Raw genomic sequence first — 22680 nt, forward strand, 5'->3', positions numbered from 1 at the left:
GCCAAGACCCCAAGCCAGCATCTGCTATCAACGATCACTTCGAAGCTGCCTCAGCTGCGGCGAGTTGCTACAAACCCTACCAATTCCTCGAATCCCTCCACCGACTTCCTTCCCATCTTGATGTTGTGTTAAGACCCCGCCTTTCCATGAACTCGCCGACTTCAGTGCAGCGACCTGAACGAAACGGCAGAACCATGAACTATTCTCCATGAGCTCCTCTTCTGCAGAAAGCGATAGCGGCGTGGAGGAAGATACCGTCGATGGAGATGTGGCAGGCAGGGGCCAAGATCGCGTAACTCAGGGAGAGAGTGAGAATGAAGGAGAGGAGAGTCAGGGGCGCATTGTGGAGTTATTACAGGAGGAGCGAGAAGGTGCTTCAACACCACAGCCGGTGGGCAATGGCACCAATCGCTATAGAGCTACCCGGGATATAGAGAGTGATTCCCAAGATGGGTCTGAGGATACTCTTCCTCGGCGGCCTGAGAGCCCTATAGAATCTGTCATGTCCATACCAGACGACTCCCCTTCAGTTCAGGTACGCTGCACATGCCATTCTACTATAGGACCTTCCTAACTTGTATTATAGGGATCCATCCTATCTTCTCCTGGCGGAAGTAGTATATTGCCTTCAGTGGCATCAAGACAGGGTTTGGGAAGCCCAACTCCATCGTTCCGGCCATTCGACCGCCGATTCCAGTCCCGACTGTCAAGCTCCACGTTTTCCATACCACGCCCCGCGTCTCCGACCCCCGCATATCTGAAAGGCTTTGGACGCCAGAGTTCCCTCAGTAGCCAGCTACCCTCCGAATCCGGGGATATCGAGACGCCTTCGCCGCCGTGGGAGGTGGTCCGATGGACGAAGCTCAAGAAGCTGAACGGACAGGCGTTTTCAGAAGTTGGGAAGCGCAGCTTTGGCGTCCCGACGTGTATACAAGTCTCTGCGTCGATAGTTTTGGGCACTTCGAAGGGAATAATTTTAATCTTTGACTATCATCAGAATCTCAAGTCCATTATAGGACCGGGCACCAAGGGTAGGCTTTCAGCGTCCCCTGTAGCGGTGTAATGCTGATGGTTATAGCTGTGGAATCTGGTGCTATTACGTCGATTGCGATATCGGCGGATCATTTAATTGTTGCTGGAGGCCATGCAAATGGCAGCATTTTCACCTGGGAAACAGCAAAGGCAGCACGCCCCTTTCTGCATATCCCAAGTCTCCAGCCTTCGCAAATGGTTAATCGGACTCTTGATGGCCATGTTCCAGGTGTTGCTCTTAGGCACCTGGGGTTCCTGGGAACTCGACATACAGCGCTTGTTTCTGCCGATGACCGTGGAATGGCATTTTCCCATCTTGCTACTCGAGGAATGGGTGCTGTTGGGCGTTCTGTCAAGACAACAAGGATATTAGGACGGTATCCTAATGATGTCTCGACGTCTGGAAAGCCGAGGAAACCAAGCACCGTTCTTGCTTTTGCGCCCCTTCCGTTGGGAAATGTCGAGCGTGGAACGGATACTTTGGGGCTTACAGCTATGCTTACCCCGTATCTGTTAGTGATTGTATCCACGACCCCAATAGCGCAGACACAGCACAAAGCTGCGAGACCGAAGGAGGTTGTTGCTCATAGCGCTATGAGCGGATGTCTTGCATGGTTCCCCGCGGTTAAGCTAAAAGTTAAGGATCCGAAGACGGGCAGTGAAATATCCAAAGTCAAGCTGGTATATTGCTGGTCAAATGTGTTGACTGTCTTGGATGTTGATGAGATGGAATCTCCCGACAAGGATAAGCCTTCAAATCTGTCTTTCAGGCCCCGCAGTCGATGGAAAGCCGAGGAGGCGATTGTTGCTGTCCAATGGCTCAGTCGATCCGTGTTGGCTGTTTTGACCATCACCCAGCGGTTGATAATCCTTGAAGATGGTAGTATGCGGATGACGGAGGCTTTTGATTTGGTGCACAAACATATTTATCACGAAGATATATTCTCTAAACAGCTCCATAATCTCGTGGAACAGCTTGATGAAGAGGATCCGTCAATGCATGGCGTTGTTGCGGATGCTTTTTACATGAGCTTCAAGGCATACAAGGGCCGAATGTTCCTGCTTGGCTTTAACGATGTTTCAATTGGGTCATTATCAAACTGGGCGGATCGGTTGATATCGTTGATGGAGGATGGCGATTATATCGGCGCTATTCAACTTGCAACTTCTTACTATACCGGAGACGCTGATAAGCTTACTATTGGCCTCCCGGAAGACACTGGCCTCCGCCATTCGATGGTGCAGGACAAACTGGTCGAAATCATGACAGCATCTTTGAAGTTTGCGTTCAGCCAACGTCTAAAGCAGACAGAAGAAGCGCAAGTGAATAACCTCAGAGACTTGGCTGAAGCTTGCTTCGAAGCGTGCCTTGGAATTGGAGATATTGACTTCCTGTTTGATGAGGCATATGAGTGGTATGAAGATGCAGATATGGAAGGAATATTCCTTGAGACGCTGGAGCCTCATATTTTGGAGAGACAAATTACTACGATTCCACCGACGGTAGTCAAAACTATGGTCACTCATTTCGTGACCAAGGGCTTGGAAGGTCGTTTGGAAGAAATGATATGTCATATGGACACTGCAACCCTTGACATCGACCAGGTAACCACGCTTTGCAAGCAGCACAACTTATATGATGCCCTCATTTATGTCTGGAGCCAAGCGCTCAACGACTACATAACCCCTATGATAGACTTGTTGAAGCTGCTGATACCCCTCGTTCAAAATGGAGATCATGCCGCAAATGGAAATGTTATGGAGGATCCGATTTTTGGGGTCAATGCTTTGAAGATGTTCCCATGCCTGTCTTATACCTGGACTGGTCGAGTGTATCCGACTGGTGATGCCCTTGGGGATCACGAAGCTATGACGGCCAAAGCCGAACTTTATTGGTTTATCTTCTCGGGACGGACAATTACCTGGCCGAAGAACGGAGGGAAGCCGTTCTTGACGCAACCATCACAGGAGCATGAGCCATCGTTCCCGTATCTGAGAATGATTCTTAAGTTCGACGCACCGAGTTTTTTGAGTGCGTTGAATGAGGCATTCGAGGACCCTTTTCTCAATGATACCCCTGATCACGCGATCAATGGTGGCTCTAGCCGTAACATGTCGGAGGAACACGTCTTTGGCCTCTCGGTCAATAGGCAGTATATTGTCACCATTCTATTGGAAGTTATGAACCCGAACGAATTCGCTCCTGAGGATACTATCTACCTTGACATGTTCATCGCCCGCAATCTCCCCAAATTCCCTCAATATCTATTGCTCTCCGGAACCGCGTTGCACAAGGTTTTAACGGGTCTCTGCAACTATCCTGGCGAGGACTTGGCCGACGATGCCCAGTTGAGCGCTGAATATCTATTATCGGTATATCACCCCCCAGACATAGGCAGTCTACTTCCTCTGTTCGAAAAAGCCGAATTCTATCGAGTTCTCAAGAGTATCTACAAAGCGGACCGGCAGTACAACAAGCTGATCCAGACTTACTTTGATGACCCGGAAGATCAGCTGGCAGTGTTTGACTGCATATCTGACTGCTTACGACCACGCTCGGGGCTGACAAAACGACAAACTCGAGATGTCCATGAAGTGATCGAATCCCATGCAAGCGATCTTGTCCATCTCGATGCCGTCAAAACGGCCCAAATTATCGATGACTATGCGCCTGAACTTCATCGAAAGTTCCTTGACTCGTTGCCGGATGACTCCGAGTTGGAGTATACCTACCTACATACCATCATCGAGCCCCCAGTCAAGGATGCTGAAGAGCCTCAGCCTCTAGGGCATGCGGCATTCACAGAGCGCTACGTTCAATTAATGTGCAAATTTGCATCTGGTCATGTTGCTGAGTACATAGGTTTAGTCCAGGCAAGCGATTTACGGCTCGAGAAAGTCTTGCCTTATATGGAGGAAAGCGGCGTCGTTGATGCTGCAGTGGTTTTGATGGCTCGAGATGGCCAATTACGAGCTGCGATGGACCGTCTAATCAAACATTTGGAGAAACTCGAAGGTACCCTCCTCGGTCTCTTGAGCGGCTCGGATGAAGATATGCAGTCGATCCCAGTTTCAGAAGCGGCGCAGGATCTACTAGATGCTTTGAAAAAGTATACGAATGTTGGCATTTGGCTTTGTCGAAGCCAAGAAACCCCTCAACCCTTGCAATCTCTCACATCGCCTATTCGAAAGAGACCTCCCCCGAAGAATGAGCTCCTCCCTGATGAAATCCTCTGGCTGGATCTCATTGATGTCACCGTGCAGATCACTCGCAAACTCTCCGCAAGCCTTTCAGATCTTGAGCACTCTCAGTCACCAGACTTTGATCAAGAAAAATTAATCTTCCAGTTACGGACACTCGTCCAGCGCTGTTTCACCGCTCTGCTAACTTCAACCTCATCACCCTCACCATCAGGAGCCAACCTCTCATTTCTACGCATTCTCCGCGCATTTCTAACCCGCGCCTCCGTCTCATCCCCCAGCCTTAGCGATCTCCGCGCAGTTCTATCTTCAATATTTTCTGCATACGCCTACGAGGAAAGTATCCTGAGTCTTGCAAACCGCCTGCTCGAGAAGAACCTCTTCGTTAACGTGAAATCCGCAACTGTGCTCCGGCAGCGGGGGTGGAGACCTCGAGGCTCGACATGCGAGGGCTGTACCCGGCGGGTATGGGGTCCCGGTGTCTCGGGCGATGTGTTTGCGAAATGGGAAGAGCGGCAAACAAGAGAGGCGAAGATGAGGAAGGAAAGGAGGGTTGAACTTGCGGGTGGCCAAGCTGAGCGCGGGAAGGGCAGGGCGCATATCAGGAATACTAGCAAGGCTAGCACAGTTGACATGTCACTATCGGCATCGAAGGGGAAGGGAAAAGCTACTGATGTGGCGGGTGATGGCACGGATGACTATGGCCAGATGCTACAGCAGAGCAAAGAGAGAGAGCAGCGAGACCTAGGCCCGCTGGTGGTGTTGGCTTGTAGACATATTTACCACCAGGTCTGTTTGGAGGAATTGCAGGTTGAGGATCATAGGACTGCTGCCGCGCTTGACGGCAGGGAGTTCAGATGTCCGATAGATGGGTAGGACCTATAATATATAGTAATATCATAACGTATCATTCAAATTTGTTTTGCCACTTGGATTGTTCGTACTGTGTTGCTATTCCTAGCACCTACTTCATACCTATTTATATTTGCTAGCCGCCCGAGTATTATCAATTTGACCCCCCTTTGATCCTTGAAACGTTTCCCTGTTCCTTGCAGCATAGGCGGTATATCCACGTGATTACAGGACACGATAACAGATAAGGAAAAGGGGACCGTGTCCTATGCTGGTCCATAAAGTAATAAACATATCTGAACTGTTCCATACCAGAAGCGCAATTGGTCTTGCCCAGACATTCCGAATACAAAAGAAAACATTGCAATACATTCCAATCGTCTTAAAGTCGATTTATTGATTCCATTTTCCCGGGCTACAAAGTGGGCGTGACGCATCGCTGACGAATAATTCTCTCAAACTTCTGACACAGTCTTTGACACTCTTGAAACCACATTGTAGCAGGCTGTCTCCGTATTCTTGCGTCACCACCACCACATTCACTCCAGACCCAGCCCTCTCTCGACTCTAGACTCTAGATTTGATTTCTTGGAACCTTTTACAACACTTGCTACCTTTATTTCATTAAGCACAAACCAATCTCTTGGCTATTTTTCTATTCTTCTCAGATTAATTTTTATTTTATTAGATCGCTATCATAGACTTTTGTTTAGCGGCAGAGTGCTTGCTGTATTTGCTTGTTTCCCAAGGGAAGGGAGCGCAGAGACGGCAAAAAGGGCTCGAAGTCTGATCGCTCGCATCAACAACTTTGCAATATGCCGGGCATATATTCACGCCAGGCCGTGGTTCAAGGGAACGGCGGGGATTTATTTTTTGTCGACGATAATCCGTCGTTTTGGTGGACGAGGGTAGGAAATCCGCCCGAACCAGTTTTTTTGTATACCGTTACTGATAGACTCGCAGACTGGGCAAATCGTCAGATGGTCGGTTTTACTCGGCATCTTTTTCCTGATCATCGCGTTCATGGCAGGCGGATATTGGCATGCGAAGCGGAGGATCAATAAAGGCCTGAAGCCTCTGGGATACCACAGAGTACGATTTTCCAAAACCGCTTGGTAGGAGTGCCGATGGCTAACAGTCGACAGTGGCTTCTGAATCGACAGCAGCGAGCGAGATATGACCCTGCGTACCAAAACCCCTCCGTCTACTATCATGCCCCACAAGGTGGCCATTACGGCATGAACCACGTACCACCACCAATGTACGATCCAAGTTCGCAGAGGCCACCAGTATATCAACCTCCTGCTGGAGGGTCAAAGGTTGATCCATCGCAAGGGGGACCGGAACCCATTCACAGACCGGCCGACAATGCGGATCCGGCTCCGCAATATGAGCCTCCTCCCGGGCCGCCACCAGCAGCGGTACACGCAAATCACACGGGCTCGAGCACTGTGAGCAACAATCCATATAGACAATGACCTTAGCCCGCGGATATTTAGCTTGGAGTTTGGGATAAAAACGCCGTTGTAATAGATGACGTATGGGAGTAATGGAGGATTTTGTTTCCGGGACAGCAAGCGAACGTTGACAACCAATGTACTATCAGGAATAGACACAATTAACAACACAAGAAGCTGGGAAGAATTTGATCTCTATTATGCCGCCCCTAGTCAAATATCAAAATATATGTGAAGTATTGCTTAGCCCAGGTCCATTGCGTCTGGGTCTTCGATTATCGCTTCGGTGGATGGAACAATTGGTTCCTCGTCCATTACTTCCGTATCTATCGGCGCCGCGGGTGGGTTCTTAACAACCGGGCGATACCAATTGGTATTATTAACACTTCTATTTCCAGGAGTACTAGCCGGCTGAGAGCTTTCTACTTCGACCGGTTTCTGGTTTTGCTTTGCGCGTGCCCTGGCTCTAGCTTCAATGATGGCCTTCCTGACAGTGTCTTGCTCTTCAGGTATACTCAGCGATCGTGGGATATTGTACAGGACTAGTTGATTGTTCAATGCTGATTGCCCGCCACCATTTGCTAGTACTGCGGGTGGAATCCGCCATTCCCGGATATGTTTTTCAATATCCGGGAGGAAGGCAACTTTATTATCGTCTGACTCGCTGCTATCGGACAATTCGGCATCGAGATCGTAGATGTAGACTTTATGCTTCGTATCGTCTAATGGCATTACATCGGAATCGGGCTCATGTATTCGGGGTTTCGGCTTCGTGGTAGAGGTGGAGGCTGAGGGAGAGGCGGAGGTGGAGGTTATGGGGCGTCGTTCCACTGGTATATAGAGCTCATTGCCGGATCGGTCTGTGAATTGATCAGCTGGAATAGCTTTAAAAATAAAATGCCAGAGCAATTGAAGGGTACAAACCAAGATTGAGCAAGCTCAGCCGTTTGGAAAGGCGTTCATTGTTGTCTTGACTCTCAGCCTTCCGTTTTCTGACCCTGTTGGTATTTGTCGCTTGCGCGCGGTCCACCATCATGCGAGCCCCTCGAAGCTTTACCAAAGCCAACGATCCCTTCCGTAACGAATGAAGAGTCCAGCGTGTCCTTGCCACGATCCGCGATCCAGGATACACAATTACAAAGTACAGAAATCGAAATCGAGCTACGCACTCGCGAACGTCATCAATCGGCACAACGGCGAGGGCGGATGAATGGTTTGTGTTGTTTGGGGAAGCAGCCCGCGCCGATTCCGACGGATCGAACTGAGTCACCTGCGCTTCTATAAATCCGAGGTGGCGGCGACGCGGTTTCGATTTTTGACCACGCGCAAACCACCAACAACCTCGATATCTGGATATCGCCACTGGTCGAGCTCGAGCCTCAAGATGGCGGATTCCCAAACAAAATGGACTGCCCCGGCCGTCAGAAAGCAGTTCTTGGAGTTCTTTGAGAAAAAGGGTCACACTATTGGTACGTGGCGGGGTAATTTTTCAAGAGACGCAAAAGCAAAGCTTGAATTTGGGGATGCAGTTTTTGTTTGAAGAAGACTCGATTATTGATTCACATTGCCTCACTGCCTTCTCTTTTATGCCTCTTGAAAATAAAACATCGAGCTAATATGTGTTATTCGCAGTGCCCTCATCCTCGGTCGTCCCCCACAATGACCCTACCCTCCTCTTCACAAATGCTGGGATGAACCAGTTCAAACCAATTTTCTTGGGTACCGTTGGCAAGACGGATGGCATGGCAAAATTGAAGAGAGCGGTGGATACGCAGAAGGTATGAAGGAAATCGTTGCGCCGAATCCGGTGGCGGGGCTGACAAAATTTTAGTGTATTCGCGCGGGAGGAAAGCATAATGATCTTGACGATGTTGGAAAGGACAGCTACCATCATACTTTCTTTGAGATGTTGGGCAACTGGTCCTTCGGCGACTATTTCAAGGAGGAGGCTATCACTATGTCCTGGGAGCTTCTTACAAAGATTTACGGGCTGGATCCGGAACGCATATATGTCTCCTACTTCGAAGGCGATCCCGCCACTGGCCTAGAACCAGATCTAGAGGCCAAGGAGTTGTGGAAAAAGGTCGGCGTGGCGGATGACCATATATTACCAGGAAATATGCAGGATAACTTCTGGGAAATGGGTGATCAAGGACCATGCGGCCCGTGTAGCGAAGTTCACTACGACAGAATAGGTGGAAGAAACGCCGCTCATCTTGTCAACCAAGATGACCCGAACGTCCTCGAGATTTGGAACAACGTCTTCATTCAGTTCGACAGACAAAAAGACAGGTCTCTGAGGTCACTGCCGGCGAAGCATGTTGATACTGGTATGGGGTACGAGCGATTGGTGTCGGTCTTACAAAACAAGTCATCCAACTATGATACGGATGTTTTCTCTCCCTTATTTGCCCGGATACAAGAGGTTACAGGAGCTAGAAACTACACGGACAAGTATGGCAAGGATGATGTTGATGGCATCGATACTGCATATCGTGTTATTGCCGATCACATTCGTCTATTGACATTCGCCATATCTGATGGAGGTGTACCCAACAATGAAGGAAGAGGTTACGTTGTCCGACGTGTCCTACGGCGGGGATCACGCTTTGCTCGAAAATATTTCAATGCCGAGATTGGGAGCTTCTTCTCCCAGATTCTTCCAGCTCTTGTCGAGCAAATGGGAGAGCAGTTCCCCGAAATTGTGAAGAAGCAGCAGGACGTCAAGGAAATTTTGGACGAGGAAGAGGAGGCCTTTGCCAGAACCTTAGATCGTGGCGAGAAGATGTTCGAGAAATACGCTGCTCAAGCCATCAAGAACAATACGAAAAAGCTTTCTGGTGCTGATGTTTGGCGTCTGTACGATACATTCGGATTTCCTGAGGATCTAACCAAGATTATGGCAGAAGAGAGAGGCCTAGAGACTGACGATGCTGAGATTGAAATCGCCAAGTTAAAGGCTCGCGAGGCAAGCAAATCTGTCAAGGAGGCGGCCCATACCTTCGCAAAATTAGACGTCCATCAAATTGCCGAATTGGACAAGATTGGAGTTCCGAGACCAAACGACGAGGGTAAATTCCATAAGGGCTACACTACCGCCAAGGTTCAATTGATTTATGATGGCAAGGAGTTCACGAAGTCCACGGCAGATCTTCCATCCGATAAACCATTTGGCATTTTGGTAGACAAGACAAACTTTTACGCAGAGGCAGGAGGCCAAGTTGCTGATACTGGCAAGATCATCATTGATGACGTTGCCGAGTTCAAGGTTTTGGATGTCCAGGCGTATGGTGGATATATCATTCACAATGGTTACCTCGAATACGGCCAGTTGAAGGCAGGAGATGAGGTAATCTGCGAGTACGATGAATTGAGGAGGCAACCTATCCGCAACAATCACACTGGAACCCACATTCTCAATCACTCACTACGAGAGCACCTTGGTGATGATATCACTCAAAAGGGATCTCTTGTCGACGCCGACAAGTTACGTTTTGACTTCTCGCACAAGGCTCAGGTAACTCTTCAAGAACTCAAGAAGATCGAGGACTCATCAAATTCGTACATCAAACAGAATTGCAAGATATATTCAAAGGATGTAGATCTTGATGTTGCTAGAGGAATCGAAGGTGTTCGCGCTGTATTCGGAGAGGCTTATCCAAATCCGGTTAGAGTCATCTCCGTTGGAGTTGACGTGGATACTCTCCTTGCAGAGCCTCGAAACCCGGAATGGCGAAAGGTCAGTGTAGAATTCTGCGGTGGTACGCATGTAGATCAGACTGGCTTGATCAAAGATCTTGTAATCGTTGAAGAGAGCGGTATCGCAAAGGGTATCCGACGAATCATTGCCTATACCGGTGATGCTGCTCACGAAGTTCAACGACAGGCTGTTGAATTTGGCAAGCGTATCGCGGCTGTAGACGAGATGCCTAATGGCCCTGAGAAGGAGGCTGCAGTTAAGGCGACTCAACAAGATTTGAGCCAACTGACAGTTTCGACCTTGACGAAGGAGGAATTGAAGAAGCAGTTTGCTAAAGTGCAAAAAGATGTTTTGGATGAGCAAAAGAAGAAGCAAAAGGCCGAGTCGAAGACCGCCTTGGATACCGTCACAGGACATTTCGCGCTTCCCGACAACAAGGATAGCAAGGTGTACATCGGCAAACTGCCCATTGGTGCAAACTCAAAGGCCATTGCTGATGTCATGAATCACTTCAAGTCGAAGGCAAAGGACAAGACTGTTTATTTGTTTGGCGGCAGCGAGTCTGATGGTGCTGTTGTGCACGGAGTTTATGTTGGCACTGTGAGTACCTCCCCATAAATTTCCCTGGGCTAGCTAACTAACCTATGTAGGAACATTCATCTAAAGGAGTTACTGCTGAGCACTGGGCCGCTGCAGTCTCGGAAGTAGTAGGAGGGCGATCAGGAGGCAAGGAGCCAACGAGAACCGGCCAAGGGACCAACCCCGAGAGGATTGAGGAAGCCGTTGCTGTCGCTGAGAAGTGGTTTGCGGAGAAGCTCAAGATCTAAGTTGATTTTGCATGTTTGATGGAGGACATGGTGCTACAGATGGGAAGTTTTGCGTGTTTGGTAACCTTCGACTTGCTTGTTGCTTGTTAGATTATAACTCATCAGGCTTGAGTAAGCTGTAGATGGAGTTTTGAGAGTTGGGTTTATTGGGGTGTGAGTACACTATGGCTACAAATACTGTGCTCTAGTCAGTTAGCTAGATTCTGAATGGGAGAGAGTATCAGAAATCACATACTGCAACCATATCCGTGCTCTTGCTATGCTATAAATTGTACAATCTGGCGTTCTCAAACATATTTCACGTTAGGCACAGTTTAGCCAGCGACACGAGCATGGCTTTGATCTGATTGTACTTCTCCATTTATGCGCCTTCAGTCGGCGCTACAACCAGCCGGTGCTACGAAGGATGGTATTTGACAAGCATATTTACCAGACACCAGAATACTCCAAGCTCCCTTGACATAACTCGTTAACGTGGTAGAGTTGAGTTGCTATTATCGGTACAGCTTTGAAATTCCAATTCCAAAGGGCGCTCTTATACCCTAGCAATTCGCCTCCTCAAGGTAACCGGAAAAGAAAGCTCTTATAGAGGGGAACACTCATGATACGCAATCCCTCACCGCATTGCCTCGCTTGCCAAAGGGGGAGGCACCTCTGAAGCTCACCGACGCGAAAAGTGGATATCAACAAACTCAAAACGAAAAAAAGGAACAACGATAAAGAGTAAAGAAAACCTCATGCTGCCTTTAAAATATTTAAAATATAATAAAAAAGCAAAAGAAATACAGGACTTACCTGGCTTTCACTAGGAGACATCGGGTCCCTCTCCTAGCTAATCGCCATACTCACCTAGACTCACCTTCGGCCCACCACGACACTTCCCGGGTAGACCGTTCAAATAATTTCTGCTTAAACTGAGCTATATGGACCCGGGGGTCAAGCGTGCGTGTAATAAAAACTTTATTGCGCTCTGGTGACACCGCCTACTGCTTGTAGGGTAGGAACGATTCTGACGCATCCTCACGCGCGACATACCTCACCTCGCTATTCCATAGTGGGATTTTGAGCATTCCGCTCGATCTGGCGTTGTTACATTTATAGGACATAGCTTTGGGAGAAGGGAATATGAAGGGAGACGGTTTCATGATGGGAAAAAGACCAGAGCTGAATATCAGTTTTACTTTGGAATTGTGTAAGATGATGAGCCCAAGGTTGAAATGCATGCTACGCTGTACCCGCTTCATGTATGACTTTGATTTGAATTTTAGGAACGCGCTGTTTACTCTGCTCCATGGCACTTTCTTGATTCTTTAGGAGGGCTGTGGATAGGGAGGGGTTGACAACTAAGTTCCCCAAGGTCGTTTGTAGGGACCATATGGGTTCCGCGAATACGAAGCTCGGCATTGTAGGATCCTGCAGGATCTGAGGATGCAGGACCGATTCGATGCTAGCTCACTTGCCTTCTATAGGATGGTATCTCTCTCAGAAGGTACCTCTCAGAGAAGGGGCTCTGGTCTAGTTTGAAGCTCGATATAACCTGAAGGATGTTCGAATATTCCGCGGCGCCCAGTTGGCCGGACAAACACTGCAATATTGAGGGGAATTGGCCATACTGTTTATGATGCCAACTACTTCGTCAATAGTACACATCAGAGAGGAACAAAATTTTCAAGAGGTTGAGCCTCTGGTATCATATACATTGATTAAACAGTCGTAAGAACACTAGCATTCTTATACCAACTCAAGAGTGGATTCTCTCCATTCTTTGTCTCCGTCTCTTCCACATAAGCCCATCTCCTTAAAAATTCCTCGTGAGATAAAGCGTTTGTCAGCTTGCCTGTTATTGCCCTATACATAAGCTCCATGACATGGAAATCTGTTGGGAACAAGATATCAAAGTATCCTTGGTGTACCTGCAACAACCCCGTTAGAAACCATCATAATTCCATCAAGGGGAAGCTTACATATGGCGTGCTGACTGGCACTGTCCGCCTCTGATACCTTGTCTGCACCACCGGTGCATTGATCCCCTTAATCGTATCCGGCAAAACATGGAAGTCGCTCGTCACCAACCGATGAGCCGGAAAGTATTTCTCCAAAACATCAAAAAACTGCATCAGCCTCGTAGGGATGTATTCAGGGTCGCTCAAATTAGGAGAGAAGGGAAGACTTGTCCTCAATTTCCGTAGTATCCGGCTCTGGCTAAGAGGATGCGGATACCTTCCGGCAGTAGCAGCATGCCTCACTCGCAAATACCGCGAGGCTACTGGGTCAATCGTGGGAACGTAAAAATCGTAAAAATCGCCATTGCTGTCTATGAGTACGGTGCCCTGCAACGGCTCCTCGGTAACCGGGTCATAACGAATAGCATCATGAGCGAAGTTGTCGAACACCTCCATGGCTAGGAAATAGCAGGGCTCAGGAACGACTTGGCTCCACTCGAATACGGATTTGTTTATGATCTCCACCTTCGATGCATGGCCCTTTGAATCCGCGTTCCGTAATAACTGCTGCGCCTGCAACTTGGCTAAATTGGATGAAATCTCGATGATCTTGAATTTCGTCCGGTCATAGACTGAAGGATCGGTATCGCGGATGTAGTCGAGTATGTTGAGCATGAGTGTTCCGTTTCCAGCGCCCATCTCGTAGATTATGAGGTCGTGGTAGGGGTATTGTGATAGCTTGTAGTTGACCACGAGATACCGGGCGATAGCCTCGCCATAATATGGTCGAAAGAGTTCAGTTGGTGTGTGCCAGAGCTGCCGCGTGTCGTTGGGCTGTTTCTCATCTAATTTATCTTCGAACTCCGTGTACCTGCGCCCCAAAAGCTGATGGAATTCTTGCTCGTCTTGCATGGCGTTGAATTTGAACGGCTCGCCAGGCGTGAAAATAACCACTTGCTTCGAAAAGTACCCGTATGATGGATTGTACAGAGAATCTGCAAACATGTTAGCCATTAAGCCCAGATGAGGATTCCTCCAGATTTGCATACCTTCAATAAAATCTCTTGTCAACATCTTCACCCGCCTGGGCCGCTCTCTCCGGCTCTTCAACTGATCTGCCGTGACCATTGGGTATTTCTCGTACTCCCCCGACATATCCTGAGGAAACACATCCGTCCTCTGCTGCCAATGGGTATCATCCACCCCTCCTCTACGCGACAAATATCTGATTTGCTGGTGGCGCGCATGCTGTATTCGAAATGGTATCGAAGAATGCGGACGTATAGACTGGCAAGACCTGTGGGTGAACAGCTGTCTAAACAACTGTGAAATGATTGGAGAGTCCATATAGGTGGCAGTGTTATTGTGTCTGGAGAACGTGAGATTGTGGTATGTATTTGGGATGCCGTTGAATTCGAGATGGTCCAAGCTTCATGATGTTGCAGGGGATGCTGTTGAAGGGTCTTGGTGGTACTACGTATGTCCTCTTTTTTCACCACCGCAGTTTATAAACCTCTTATGAATATGTCTTTGTTTACAATGAAATTGGTACAATGACAAAATGTCTTTGAGCAACCATCCCAAGGCCTACGGCACTGCTGCCGTAACCTTTGCTTTTATGACCGGCATCCTCCTGACCTTGGGGTTCAAAGATTTCTACCCCGATCTGGAGCGCCGGTATCAGCGGCGAAAAGGCCAGCCCAGCTCTCCAGCAGATTCGCGACCTGCTAGTACATATTTACCTCCGGTAAAGCTTGAAGATCGGTCAAGAAGCGCAAGGCAGTCTATGGTTGGACTGCCTATTGGTCCGGTCCCAGAAGGAATTGAAGGATGTATTGGCAATACCCCCCTCTTCAAAATCAAGAGCTTATCTGAGGCTACTGGTTGTACAATTCTTGCAAAGGCGGAATTTCTTAATGGCGCTGGTGGGAGTCCGAAAGACAGGGTGGCGTTGAATATGATTAAGGTGGCGGAAGAGGAAGGCCTTTTGACGCCGGGTCAAGGAGACACTATTTACGAGGGCACTGTGGGCTCAACGGGAATTTCTCTGGCTACTTTGGCTCGAGCAAGGGGCTATAAGTGTCACATATGTATGCCCAATGATCAGTCTACCGAGAAGTCGGATTTGCTGCATCACCTGGGCGCAACTGTGGAGAGAGTGACTCCGGCACCTATTACTTCTACACAGCATTTTGTAAACCTTGCAAGGACGAGAGCAAAGGAGCACACTGCTTCAGCTGAGACATCTAGCAAGGGATTCTTTGCTGATCAATTCGAGTCTACGGCCAATTATCGTGCTCATTTCCAGACTACGGGTCCCGAGATATACCAACAGGCTAGTGGGCAGGTGAGTGTTGACATTCTAGGTGTCCAAACTGTAATTAATGCTGGTTTCTAGATTGATGCATTCGTCGCTGGTGCTGGCACTGGCGGTACAATATCAGGTGTTGCAGTGTTCCTGAAACAAGAAATGGGTATGAGCCATGACCTCAAAGTTGTCCTCGCAGATCCGGAGGGCAGTGGTTTGTACAACAAAGTTAAACACGGGGTTATGTTTTCAAATACTGAAAGAGAAGGCACAAGACGACGGCAGCAGGTCGACACCATCGTGGAAGGCATTGGCATCAATCGCCTTACTGAGAATTTTGAGGCGGGAAGAGAGCTGATTGATGATGCAGTGAAGGTAACGGATCTGCAGGCTCTCAGGATGGCTAGATGGTTGGTAGAGAAGGATGGAATATTTGTGGGAAGCAGTAGCGCTGTTAATTGTGTTGCAGCCGTTGCTACTGCTTTTAATATGCCGAAGGGGAGTCGTGTCGTGACTATTTTATGTGATAGCGGAACACGCCACCTCAGCAAGTTCTGGAAGAATGTTGCCGAGTCGGGCTTAGAGGAGGATGAGCAGAGCGATCTCATAGAACTTCTGGGGATCAAATAGCGAAGATGAAAAGTATTGAAGGAACCATGCCCCGGATTATTTTGCAACTCTATTGCTACCCTCTAAACCCCCGCCACATGAATATTAATTCGCTAAACTGCGTTTGAGTGCTCAGGGCCACTTTTGATTTCGATATACACAGCATGTGCGTTGCCCACCCTAAACTCCTAAGCCGTCCTAAAGAGTTCACAAGAAGGGAATATATGATTTAAGGTTCCACGGACGCCATAGGTCAGGAGAACTGTATATGTCAGTCGTTGTCTAGCAATTTTGGGGTTGGGAAGGGTTAATACCTTCCAGCGATGGCCGCAGTTCGTACACTCGCAAAACGTGGTCATCGGTTCATCAGCACTTCGAGTCTGAGCCTGGCTGTAGCTGACTTTCTTCATCTTGCACCTGCTACATTGCAGCGCATCGCTAACACTCTTCTCGATCTGCGGAGTCTGCGCCTTCTTCATGTTCTCCAGGTGGAGCTTCTCGTCTTCCTTGCGCCGCTCAGCGGACTTCAATTCATCATGGCTCATAACAACGAATCTTGAGGCAGTGATCTCTCCAGACATGACTCGAGGCCCTAGATCGCGATTGCCGGCATTTTTTAAGTTCTGGAAGAGGGAGCGAAGCTTGGCGCGGTATTCTGCATTGTCGCCTTTGAAGGCGTCGAATGCCGCCTGCTCAACCTCGATTGCTTTGACAATGATATGGCTGGAGGAGTCAACAGACATATACGCCAGGCCGTTATACATAAGACCTAAGCACGCATCGCGAGACGGGATACCGGTGCGTTTAACATCCACCTTCTCGGTCTCCCAACGTCGCTTCGCCGCGTCGCCGATGAATCCTTTGGCTTCATTTGCAGGCGTCGGCGATGATGCAGATCCAGCCTTTGGCGGGGAGGAGACAGATATCTTCTTTTTAGACAAAGACTGCTCGGCCTGAACGATCTTCTTCCACTTTGCGACAATTTCGGCAGCGAGTCTTGCGATATCTTTGTTTGCGTGGCCTTTCTGCTTTGATACGATCATGCCAGCTTTAGTAGCCTAGAAGCAGAAATAGGTCAGTAGATATTATATGGACGCGGTGAATAAAGACCAGTGTATGTCCGGATTCGTAGTTGAGGAATGTGCACGGCAACCAAAGAACATACTCTGAGGAGCTCCTCCGTAGGAACCACATCCTTCTTCAGTCTCTCTAGGATAGAGATAACATTGCTTGCTGCATCCTTCTCAGCCACTGCCTTGAGTAAGGTCTTTAGCTGGCTGTCTAGCTCTCGCTGGTCCATGGCGACGAATTCGACGAGCTCCGGTACGCGTATGCGATAAAGAGGGACCACGAGTGGCACGAGTGTGAGTACGAGCGAAACACCGATGTTGAAACAGCTGTTCGCTGCTTTGGCCCGCCAAGCGTCTCCAGCAAAACGGGAGTGGTAGCGAGTGTCTGGATGTGCTGTTCGGAGGTGAAGAAGGTGAAGATAAAGCGGACAAGGACAGAAGTACTCCTCTTCTGATATTGGTCTTGGGAGTATTTGTTGCGACAAGGCTGCCGGATCGGCAATTCTAATCGCCGGCCTCGCTTAAAGAATATGGGACAACTACCCCCACCTCTTGCCATGTGGGGTCTAGCTTGGATCAAACTTTATCTGCCCATCCAGCAAGAAAACCACTTGAAGCAGCTTGCCTATAAAGCTTAGACGGAACACATCGTATAAGATTAGAATGCGTTGGTTTTTTATATACGATAAGCTATTTAACCGATCTAAGCGTTTACCTCATAATAGATTATATAACCTCTAGTGACTGCTAACCTTGCTAATCTAGGTAGCTATATAATATAAATTCTCTTTGTCCTAGAAGGGTTCTACTCTACATGGCAAGCTTCACGGCACGGTGGTATGTGAACCTGTAGGTAAAAATATCATCCTTGATTATGCTTGCTCGAGCGAAGTCATAAGCAATTAGGCCGTGTACCTACCTACCCTACGTAGTGGATGTCAAGTACCAGGAGAGGTAGGGGTACTGATTAGTAATAACACCCGTATCGGCTGTCCGCACCCTTTACAGAGAAAGCTATGTTATCAATTGAGATAAGCATATTCCGACAAAATCATAGGTTAGATGGCCGAGTTGGTTATGGCGCCAGGTTAAGGTATACCTTAACTACATTTCCTGGTCACGAAAGTGGCGTGGGTTCGANACAAAATCATAGGTTAGATGGCCGAGTTGGTTATGGCGCCAGGTTAAGGTATACCTTAACTACATTTCCTGGTCACGAAAGTGGCGTGGGTTCGAGTCCCACTCTAATCAATGTCTTTTTGCATTTGTTTTTATATTTTTATTATTTCGTATATTGATATATATTATTTCAACTATATTTCCTGGTCACGAAAGTAGCGTTTTCGAGTCTCACTCTAATCAAATTTTTTTTGCATTTTTTTTACATTTTTTTGCATTTTTATTATTTCGAATATTGAATATGTATTAGTTCGTACATTAAATATGTATTAGTTGAAATAAGCATATTCCCACAAAATCATAGGTTAGATGGCCGAGTTGGTTATGGCGCCAGGTTAAGGTATACCTTAACTACATTTCCTGGTCACGAAAGTGGCGTGGGTTCGAGTCCCACTCTAATCAATGTCTTTTTGCATTTGTTTTTACATTTTTTTGCATTTTTATTATTTCGAATATTGAATATGTATTAGTTGAAATAAGTGCATTCCCACGAAATCATAGGTTAGATGGCCGAGCTGGTTATGGCGCCAGGTTAAGGTATATCTTAACTACATTTCCTGGTCACGAAAGTGGCGTGGGTTCGAGTCCCACTCTAATCAAATTCTTTTTGCATTTTTTTTTGCATTTTATCATTTCGTACTTTGAGACTCGGCAAATACCACATCCCACTAGCAGGTAGAGGCAGGTGGGATTACGCGAATCAGGCTCTGTGTTCGTCCTGGCCGGTTTATTAATATTAGTCCCTACGGAGTACCGATTACGTGGTACGAGGCTAGGCTTCAAGACCGATAAACCTTATGACGATGAGAAGCATGGGTTTGGATGTAACCTGCATGCAGAATTTCGAAAGAGTAGAAGAAGCACTGTCCTGTCGGTGTCGAGTATCCGGCCGGCCAATTGGCATCCAGAATGGCGGTACTGAAGCATCTTTCAGCTTGTGCCGGAAATGCAATACACAAAGGTAACAGCTTCACAAACCAAGTGACTCTGTCGAAGTGCAGTAACTAAGGGCCTGGCGTTGGTCGGCGTTGCGATCTCACAAAGTGCCAGGGAGGAAAGGCTGGCAATTTAAGCGATAAGTCGCACAACATCATCTTTCTTATAGGCATCACGGTTGGGCCTGGATACCTTCGTGCAACGGCTCCAACAGCAACCTCACACTCCGCCAGCCCCACTGATGATCGTCCCTCTTTAATGCATCTGATACCACTTGAGCGCCACTCTTAGCAACTAATGTGAAGCATCGCCTCGATGGTGAGCCTATTACTTGTTCTAGGTCTTCCCTACTAACTTAAACGTTATTAGCTCGCGTTCACATTCCTCCGGCGGCACCTTCTTTCATCTTCCAAGTGCTTCAGGGGTCCCATCAAAGTGTTTCAGAAACCGTCACTGTCATCGTTTAGGTTTCGCCTGGAATGCCAACATTTTCACCAACAAAGACTCGTCCAGGCTCCTTTAATGGATTCTAGAGACAAGCCAAGTAGCCCAAATATATTCACCATTCGGGTTGAAGGACCCCACGAAGAAGAAGGACACGATCACAAGCAAAAGCTTCTGGGGCAGCTAACGAACATCCCAAAGAATGCCCAGGTCCTCCAAATTGAAAATGATACTCCGTCTGATGTTGAATGGTCGGTTATCGGCAGCCACTTCAGCAGTGTGAAGGATCTACGAATGGACACTGGTTTCAACGAAGAGTTGAATGACGAAAGAATCCCGTCGCATTGGCCTATAGAGCGTCTGTTGGTTAGCTCAGCATGTGCAGAGGTCTTCCGCAGCCCGTTTGTGCTTGAAGGAAAAGTCAAGCATCTCATTCTTCTGCTGACATCTGGTTTACGTTTTGAGGGACCGACAAGCGAAGAGCTTTACGGCGCTAATGATGAAGCGATCACGAGAGGTGATGTAAAGGAAGAGTATATGACTGTGAGGGAAGGTACACCAGAAGAGCGTAAAATCACACTTGTCTACCTCCCGAAACTTGTCGGAGCATGGATGGAGCAGAAGTACGCAGGCCAGGAGGTCCAGGACAATGAATCTCATCTAATAAGCACACTGCCTGATCAGATCCCTGATCAGATCCATCTAGAGGCCATAGAAATTCTCGAGAATGACGCCATTGATACCTTTACCAGAATGACGCTCGCTCTTCCACATCTTGTTACAAACCTCAAAACGCTAAACATCCGCTCGTCTCATGGGCTTGACTTCCACTTCACTGTTGAAGAGATGTTTCGAGAAGTCCTTCCACAACTCGCAGGACTGAAAACCCTCATACTCACTGCTGGTGACGTTTTCCGAGATGACCAATTTCTTGCGCTGTTATACACGGAATTCCCACCCAACCTTTCCACTCTGCGATTCAGAGGTCCCATTTCCCTCGCTAAATCGGAACACTGGGAGAGATGGGTCGAGTCATTTGGAAACCCGCAATTTCTTCCAAACCTCAAGAAGCTGAGCTTCGTCCTTGACTTAGCCTATGAACAAGAGAACCCTGGTAAGAAGAAAGAGGCCACGGCTCAAGAGGAGCAGCTTCGTGAGGCCAAGGCAGCTTGTCTCCAATTATACGCCAATGCAGAGAAGCGAGGTATTACCATCGAATCGTTTGTTGATAAATGGGCCGAGGATTCCAAAATCTTCAAGCAGGTTGATGACCGCTGGGACCAACTGTGAAGGAAAACTAATTCCTCCTGCTCCGTCAGTGGTGCCCGAGATGTAATGATAGGAAATCACCACGCGTAGCGGAGAGTGGTAGACATGGCCAAAACATTGGCTTTGGGATTCGGCGTTGCAGGGGGCTTTGCTTTTAAACTAGACTAGAACCTCTCCCCACCTTTGTAAAACAAAAACCTCGCTCTTCACCATTAAGGCTTTTGGTTGCACGCTCTAAACCTATCTCTCCTACCATTTCACGTGCCATGCATTTATCATTGTCGTCACTTAGGTAAATTGACCATGTCTTGCCGACCTTAATCGGTTACCAAATGTAACGCCATCCTTCCTTCAAAGTCCTGAGCAGATATCATACCCCCTTTATATAAAATCTATGCCGCAGTCACAGTGACAATAGTCCTACTCTGCACATGCAAGTGTATAGACTTTTGTCATTTTTTGGACGCAGCCGCTGTTGCAGCTGTTTTTCTTTCTCCTGGTATACAGCTCCTTGTTTAAACCCCAATTTCACTCGTTCATTTGTTAGTTATTTAGAAGAAAGTCCATACCGGATAATGTTGGGCATTCCTGGCACCGAAGCGCTTTGCGGTGTAGTCTGGTATTTTCATTGAGATATAATGGATATGCGGCCAGGATTGTCCATCACTCCCGAGCCAAGCCATATACTTCATTTTGAGGCTCTTCCATACTGGCAAAACCCCCGTTCTAGTAGCTTTGGAACGATGTTTGCAAAGAGAAAGTTATCCGTTGTAGGCAGCTCTTCCACGGCTAGCCAGCGATCTGCGTCGAAGTAGTTATATTTAAGTTCCCGCCTGGAAGAAATAGAGTATAAAGATAGCTCTAAGATGAAGCATCTCAAGCTGAGGAGTCGCAACGTTGACACCAAACTGTGCCATATTGGTGTGTAATGGTTGCAAAAGTGATTCGTCAGAATCTGAGGGCTTGAGAGAGTTATCGTGTACGAGAATATTCCGTAGAGCAATTTCTTGGATAACAACCCTACGGGCATGTTCGTAGCTGACGGTATCTATAACCAGTCGGATCCAATCTGTTCTGAATTCTGGAAGTGACAAAGGGTACATATTCATATAGGTAATTAGGGGTCGGTCCATCTGGTTGGAAATTGCGAGCTCAGTCGACTCGTCCGATGCCCTGATACATTGGATAATTCCGCGATGGTTTCCCAGCCGCTCGTGGACAGCCTTCTCGTTCTGGATCTCAGCGCGGTTTAATATGTTGAAGTAAGTTGATCCAGGGCCGTCTTCGGGGTATATCTTTGGTTCCTTGAGCACACGGTCTTTTGTGATCCGCCAGACAACCCCAAATTACCCCTTCCCAGCTAACTAGCCTCTTTCATGATTGCTAAGTGTGCTGGTGTTTATAGTACTTGTCGACCAGGGTCACGTGTGTCGGGTCCTTGAAATCTGTCAGCTTTACTTTGCTAGCATAGGATATGAAATGGTGGATGACAGTATCCATGGTGATTCGACAAGAAATAACCAGGGAAGTTGGACAATGCGTATAGAATAATTTGGAGCAAGTGAAGGTTAGCGCGTCTATCCGTTTAGATGCTGAAAAGGCGACCGAATAGCCCTGAACTTAAATACTACACCTGACTCCCGGTCTTGGAGCTACTCTGACATTTTTGGCGTTCTAGACATCGGCTCTCAACCACATCAGTGGTCGTCTCGCTATTTTAGGCGCTTCAAGAGACCTGAAGCTCAGGTTAACCCTGGCGTTAAATCAGGAAATCTTACTCGGTACGTGGGTGTTACCGCCGGTGCCAAAAGAAAGGATGGCCTAGACGTCGACTTAGAGACAATATTGGTTGG

At 47.8% G+C, this 22680-nt stretch overlaps 8 protein-coding genes across 8 annotated transcripts; 5 read left to right on the plus strand and 3 right to left on the minus strand.

Moving 5' to 3' along the window:
• Positions 1–208: 208 nt before the first annotated feature.
• On the plus strand, positions 209–5109 carry BP5553_02512 (uncharacterized protein; the record flags this gene model as incomplete). Its single annotated transcript, XM_032011135.1, has 3 exons — positions 209–535; positions 587–1031; positions 1079–5109. The coding sequence occupies 3 exons, from the start codon at positions 209–211 to the stop codon at positions 5107–5109; spliced, it is 4803 nt and encodes a 1600-aa protein (XP_031875189.1).
• A 791-nt stretch (positions 5110–5900) lies between these two features.
• On the plus strand, positions 5901–6563 carry BP5553_02513 (Uncharacterized protein; the record flags this gene model as incomplete). The annotated part of the gene is made up of 3 exons (XM_032011136.1): positions 5901–5993; positions 6049–6177; positions 6231–6563. The coding sequence occupies 3 exons, from the start codon at positions 5901–5903 to the stop codon at positions 6561–6563; spliced, it is 555 nt and encodes a 184-aa protein (XP_031875190.1).
• Positions 6564–6785: 222 nt separating this feature from the next.
• On the minus strand, positions 6786–7575 carry BP5553_02514 (Uncharacterized protein; the record flags this gene model as incomplete). Its single annotated transcript, XM_032011137.1, has 2 exons — positions 6786–7402; positions 7467–7575. 2 exons carry the CDS (start codon positions 7573–7575, stop codon positions 6786–6788), a joined length of 726 nt encoding a protein of 241 aa, XP_031875191.1.
• Positions 7576–7926: 351 nt separating this feature from the next.
• BP5553_02515 (Alanine--tRNA ligase) lies at positions 7927–11069 on the plus strand (the record flags this gene model as incomplete). The annotated part of the gene is made up of 4 exons (XM_032011138.1): positions 7927–8011; positions 8175–8320; positions 8374–10842; positions 10893–11069. 4 exons carry the CDS (start codon positions 7927–7929, stop codon positions 11067–11069), a joined length of 2877 nt encoding a protein of 958 aa, XP_031875192.1.
• Positions 11070–12772: 1703 nt separating this feature from the next.
• BP5553_02516 (Uncharacterized protein) lies at positions 12773–14167 on the minus strand (the record flags this gene model as incomplete). Its single annotated transcript, XM_032011139.1, has 3 exons — positions 12773–12982; positions 13034–14007; positions 14062–14167. The coding sequence occupies 3 exons, from the start codon at positions 14165–14167 to the stop codon at positions 12773–12775; spliced, it is 1290 nt and encodes a 429-aa protein (XP_031875193.1).
• A 406-nt stretch (positions 14168–14573) lies between these two features.
• Positions 14574–15950, plus strand: BP5553_02517 (Tryptophan synthase beta subunit-like PLP-dependent enzyme; the record flags this gene model as incomplete). The annotated part of the gene is made up of 2 exons (XM_032011140.1): positions 14574–15359; positions 15411–15950. The coding sequence occupies 2 exons, from the start codon at positions 14574–14576 to the stop codon at positions 15948–15950; spliced, it is 1326 nt and encodes a 441-aa protein (XP_031875194.1).
• A 232-nt stretch (positions 15951–16182) lies between these two features.
• On the minus strand, positions 16183–17229 carry BP5553_02518 (Uncharacterized protein; the record flags this gene model as incomplete). Its single annotated transcript, XM_032011141.1, has 3 exons — positions 16183–16191; positions 16244–16987; positions 17095–17229. 3 exons carry the CDS (start codon positions 17227–17229, stop codon positions 16183–16185), a joined length of 888 nt encoding a protein of 295 aa, XP_031875195.1.
• A 2407-nt stretch (positions 17230–19636) lies between these two features.
• Positions 19637–20848, plus strand: BP5553_02519 (Uncharacterized protein; the record flags this gene model as incomplete). Its single annotated transcript, XM_032011142.1, has 1 exon — positions 19637–20848. The coding sequence occupies one exon, from the start codon at positions 19637–19639 to the stop codon at positions 20846–20848; it is 1212 nt and encodes a 403-aa protein (XP_031875196.1).
• Positions 20849–22680: the final 1832 nt, after the last annotated feature.

Source organism: Venustampulla echinocandica (genome assembly GCF_003357145.1).
Source record: "Venustampulla echinocandica strain BP 5553 chromosome Unknown scaffold_0, whole genome shotgun sequence".
NCBI lineage: Eukaryota > Fungi > Ascomycota > Leotiomycetes > Helotiales > Pleuroascaceae > Venustampulla > Venustampulla echinocandica.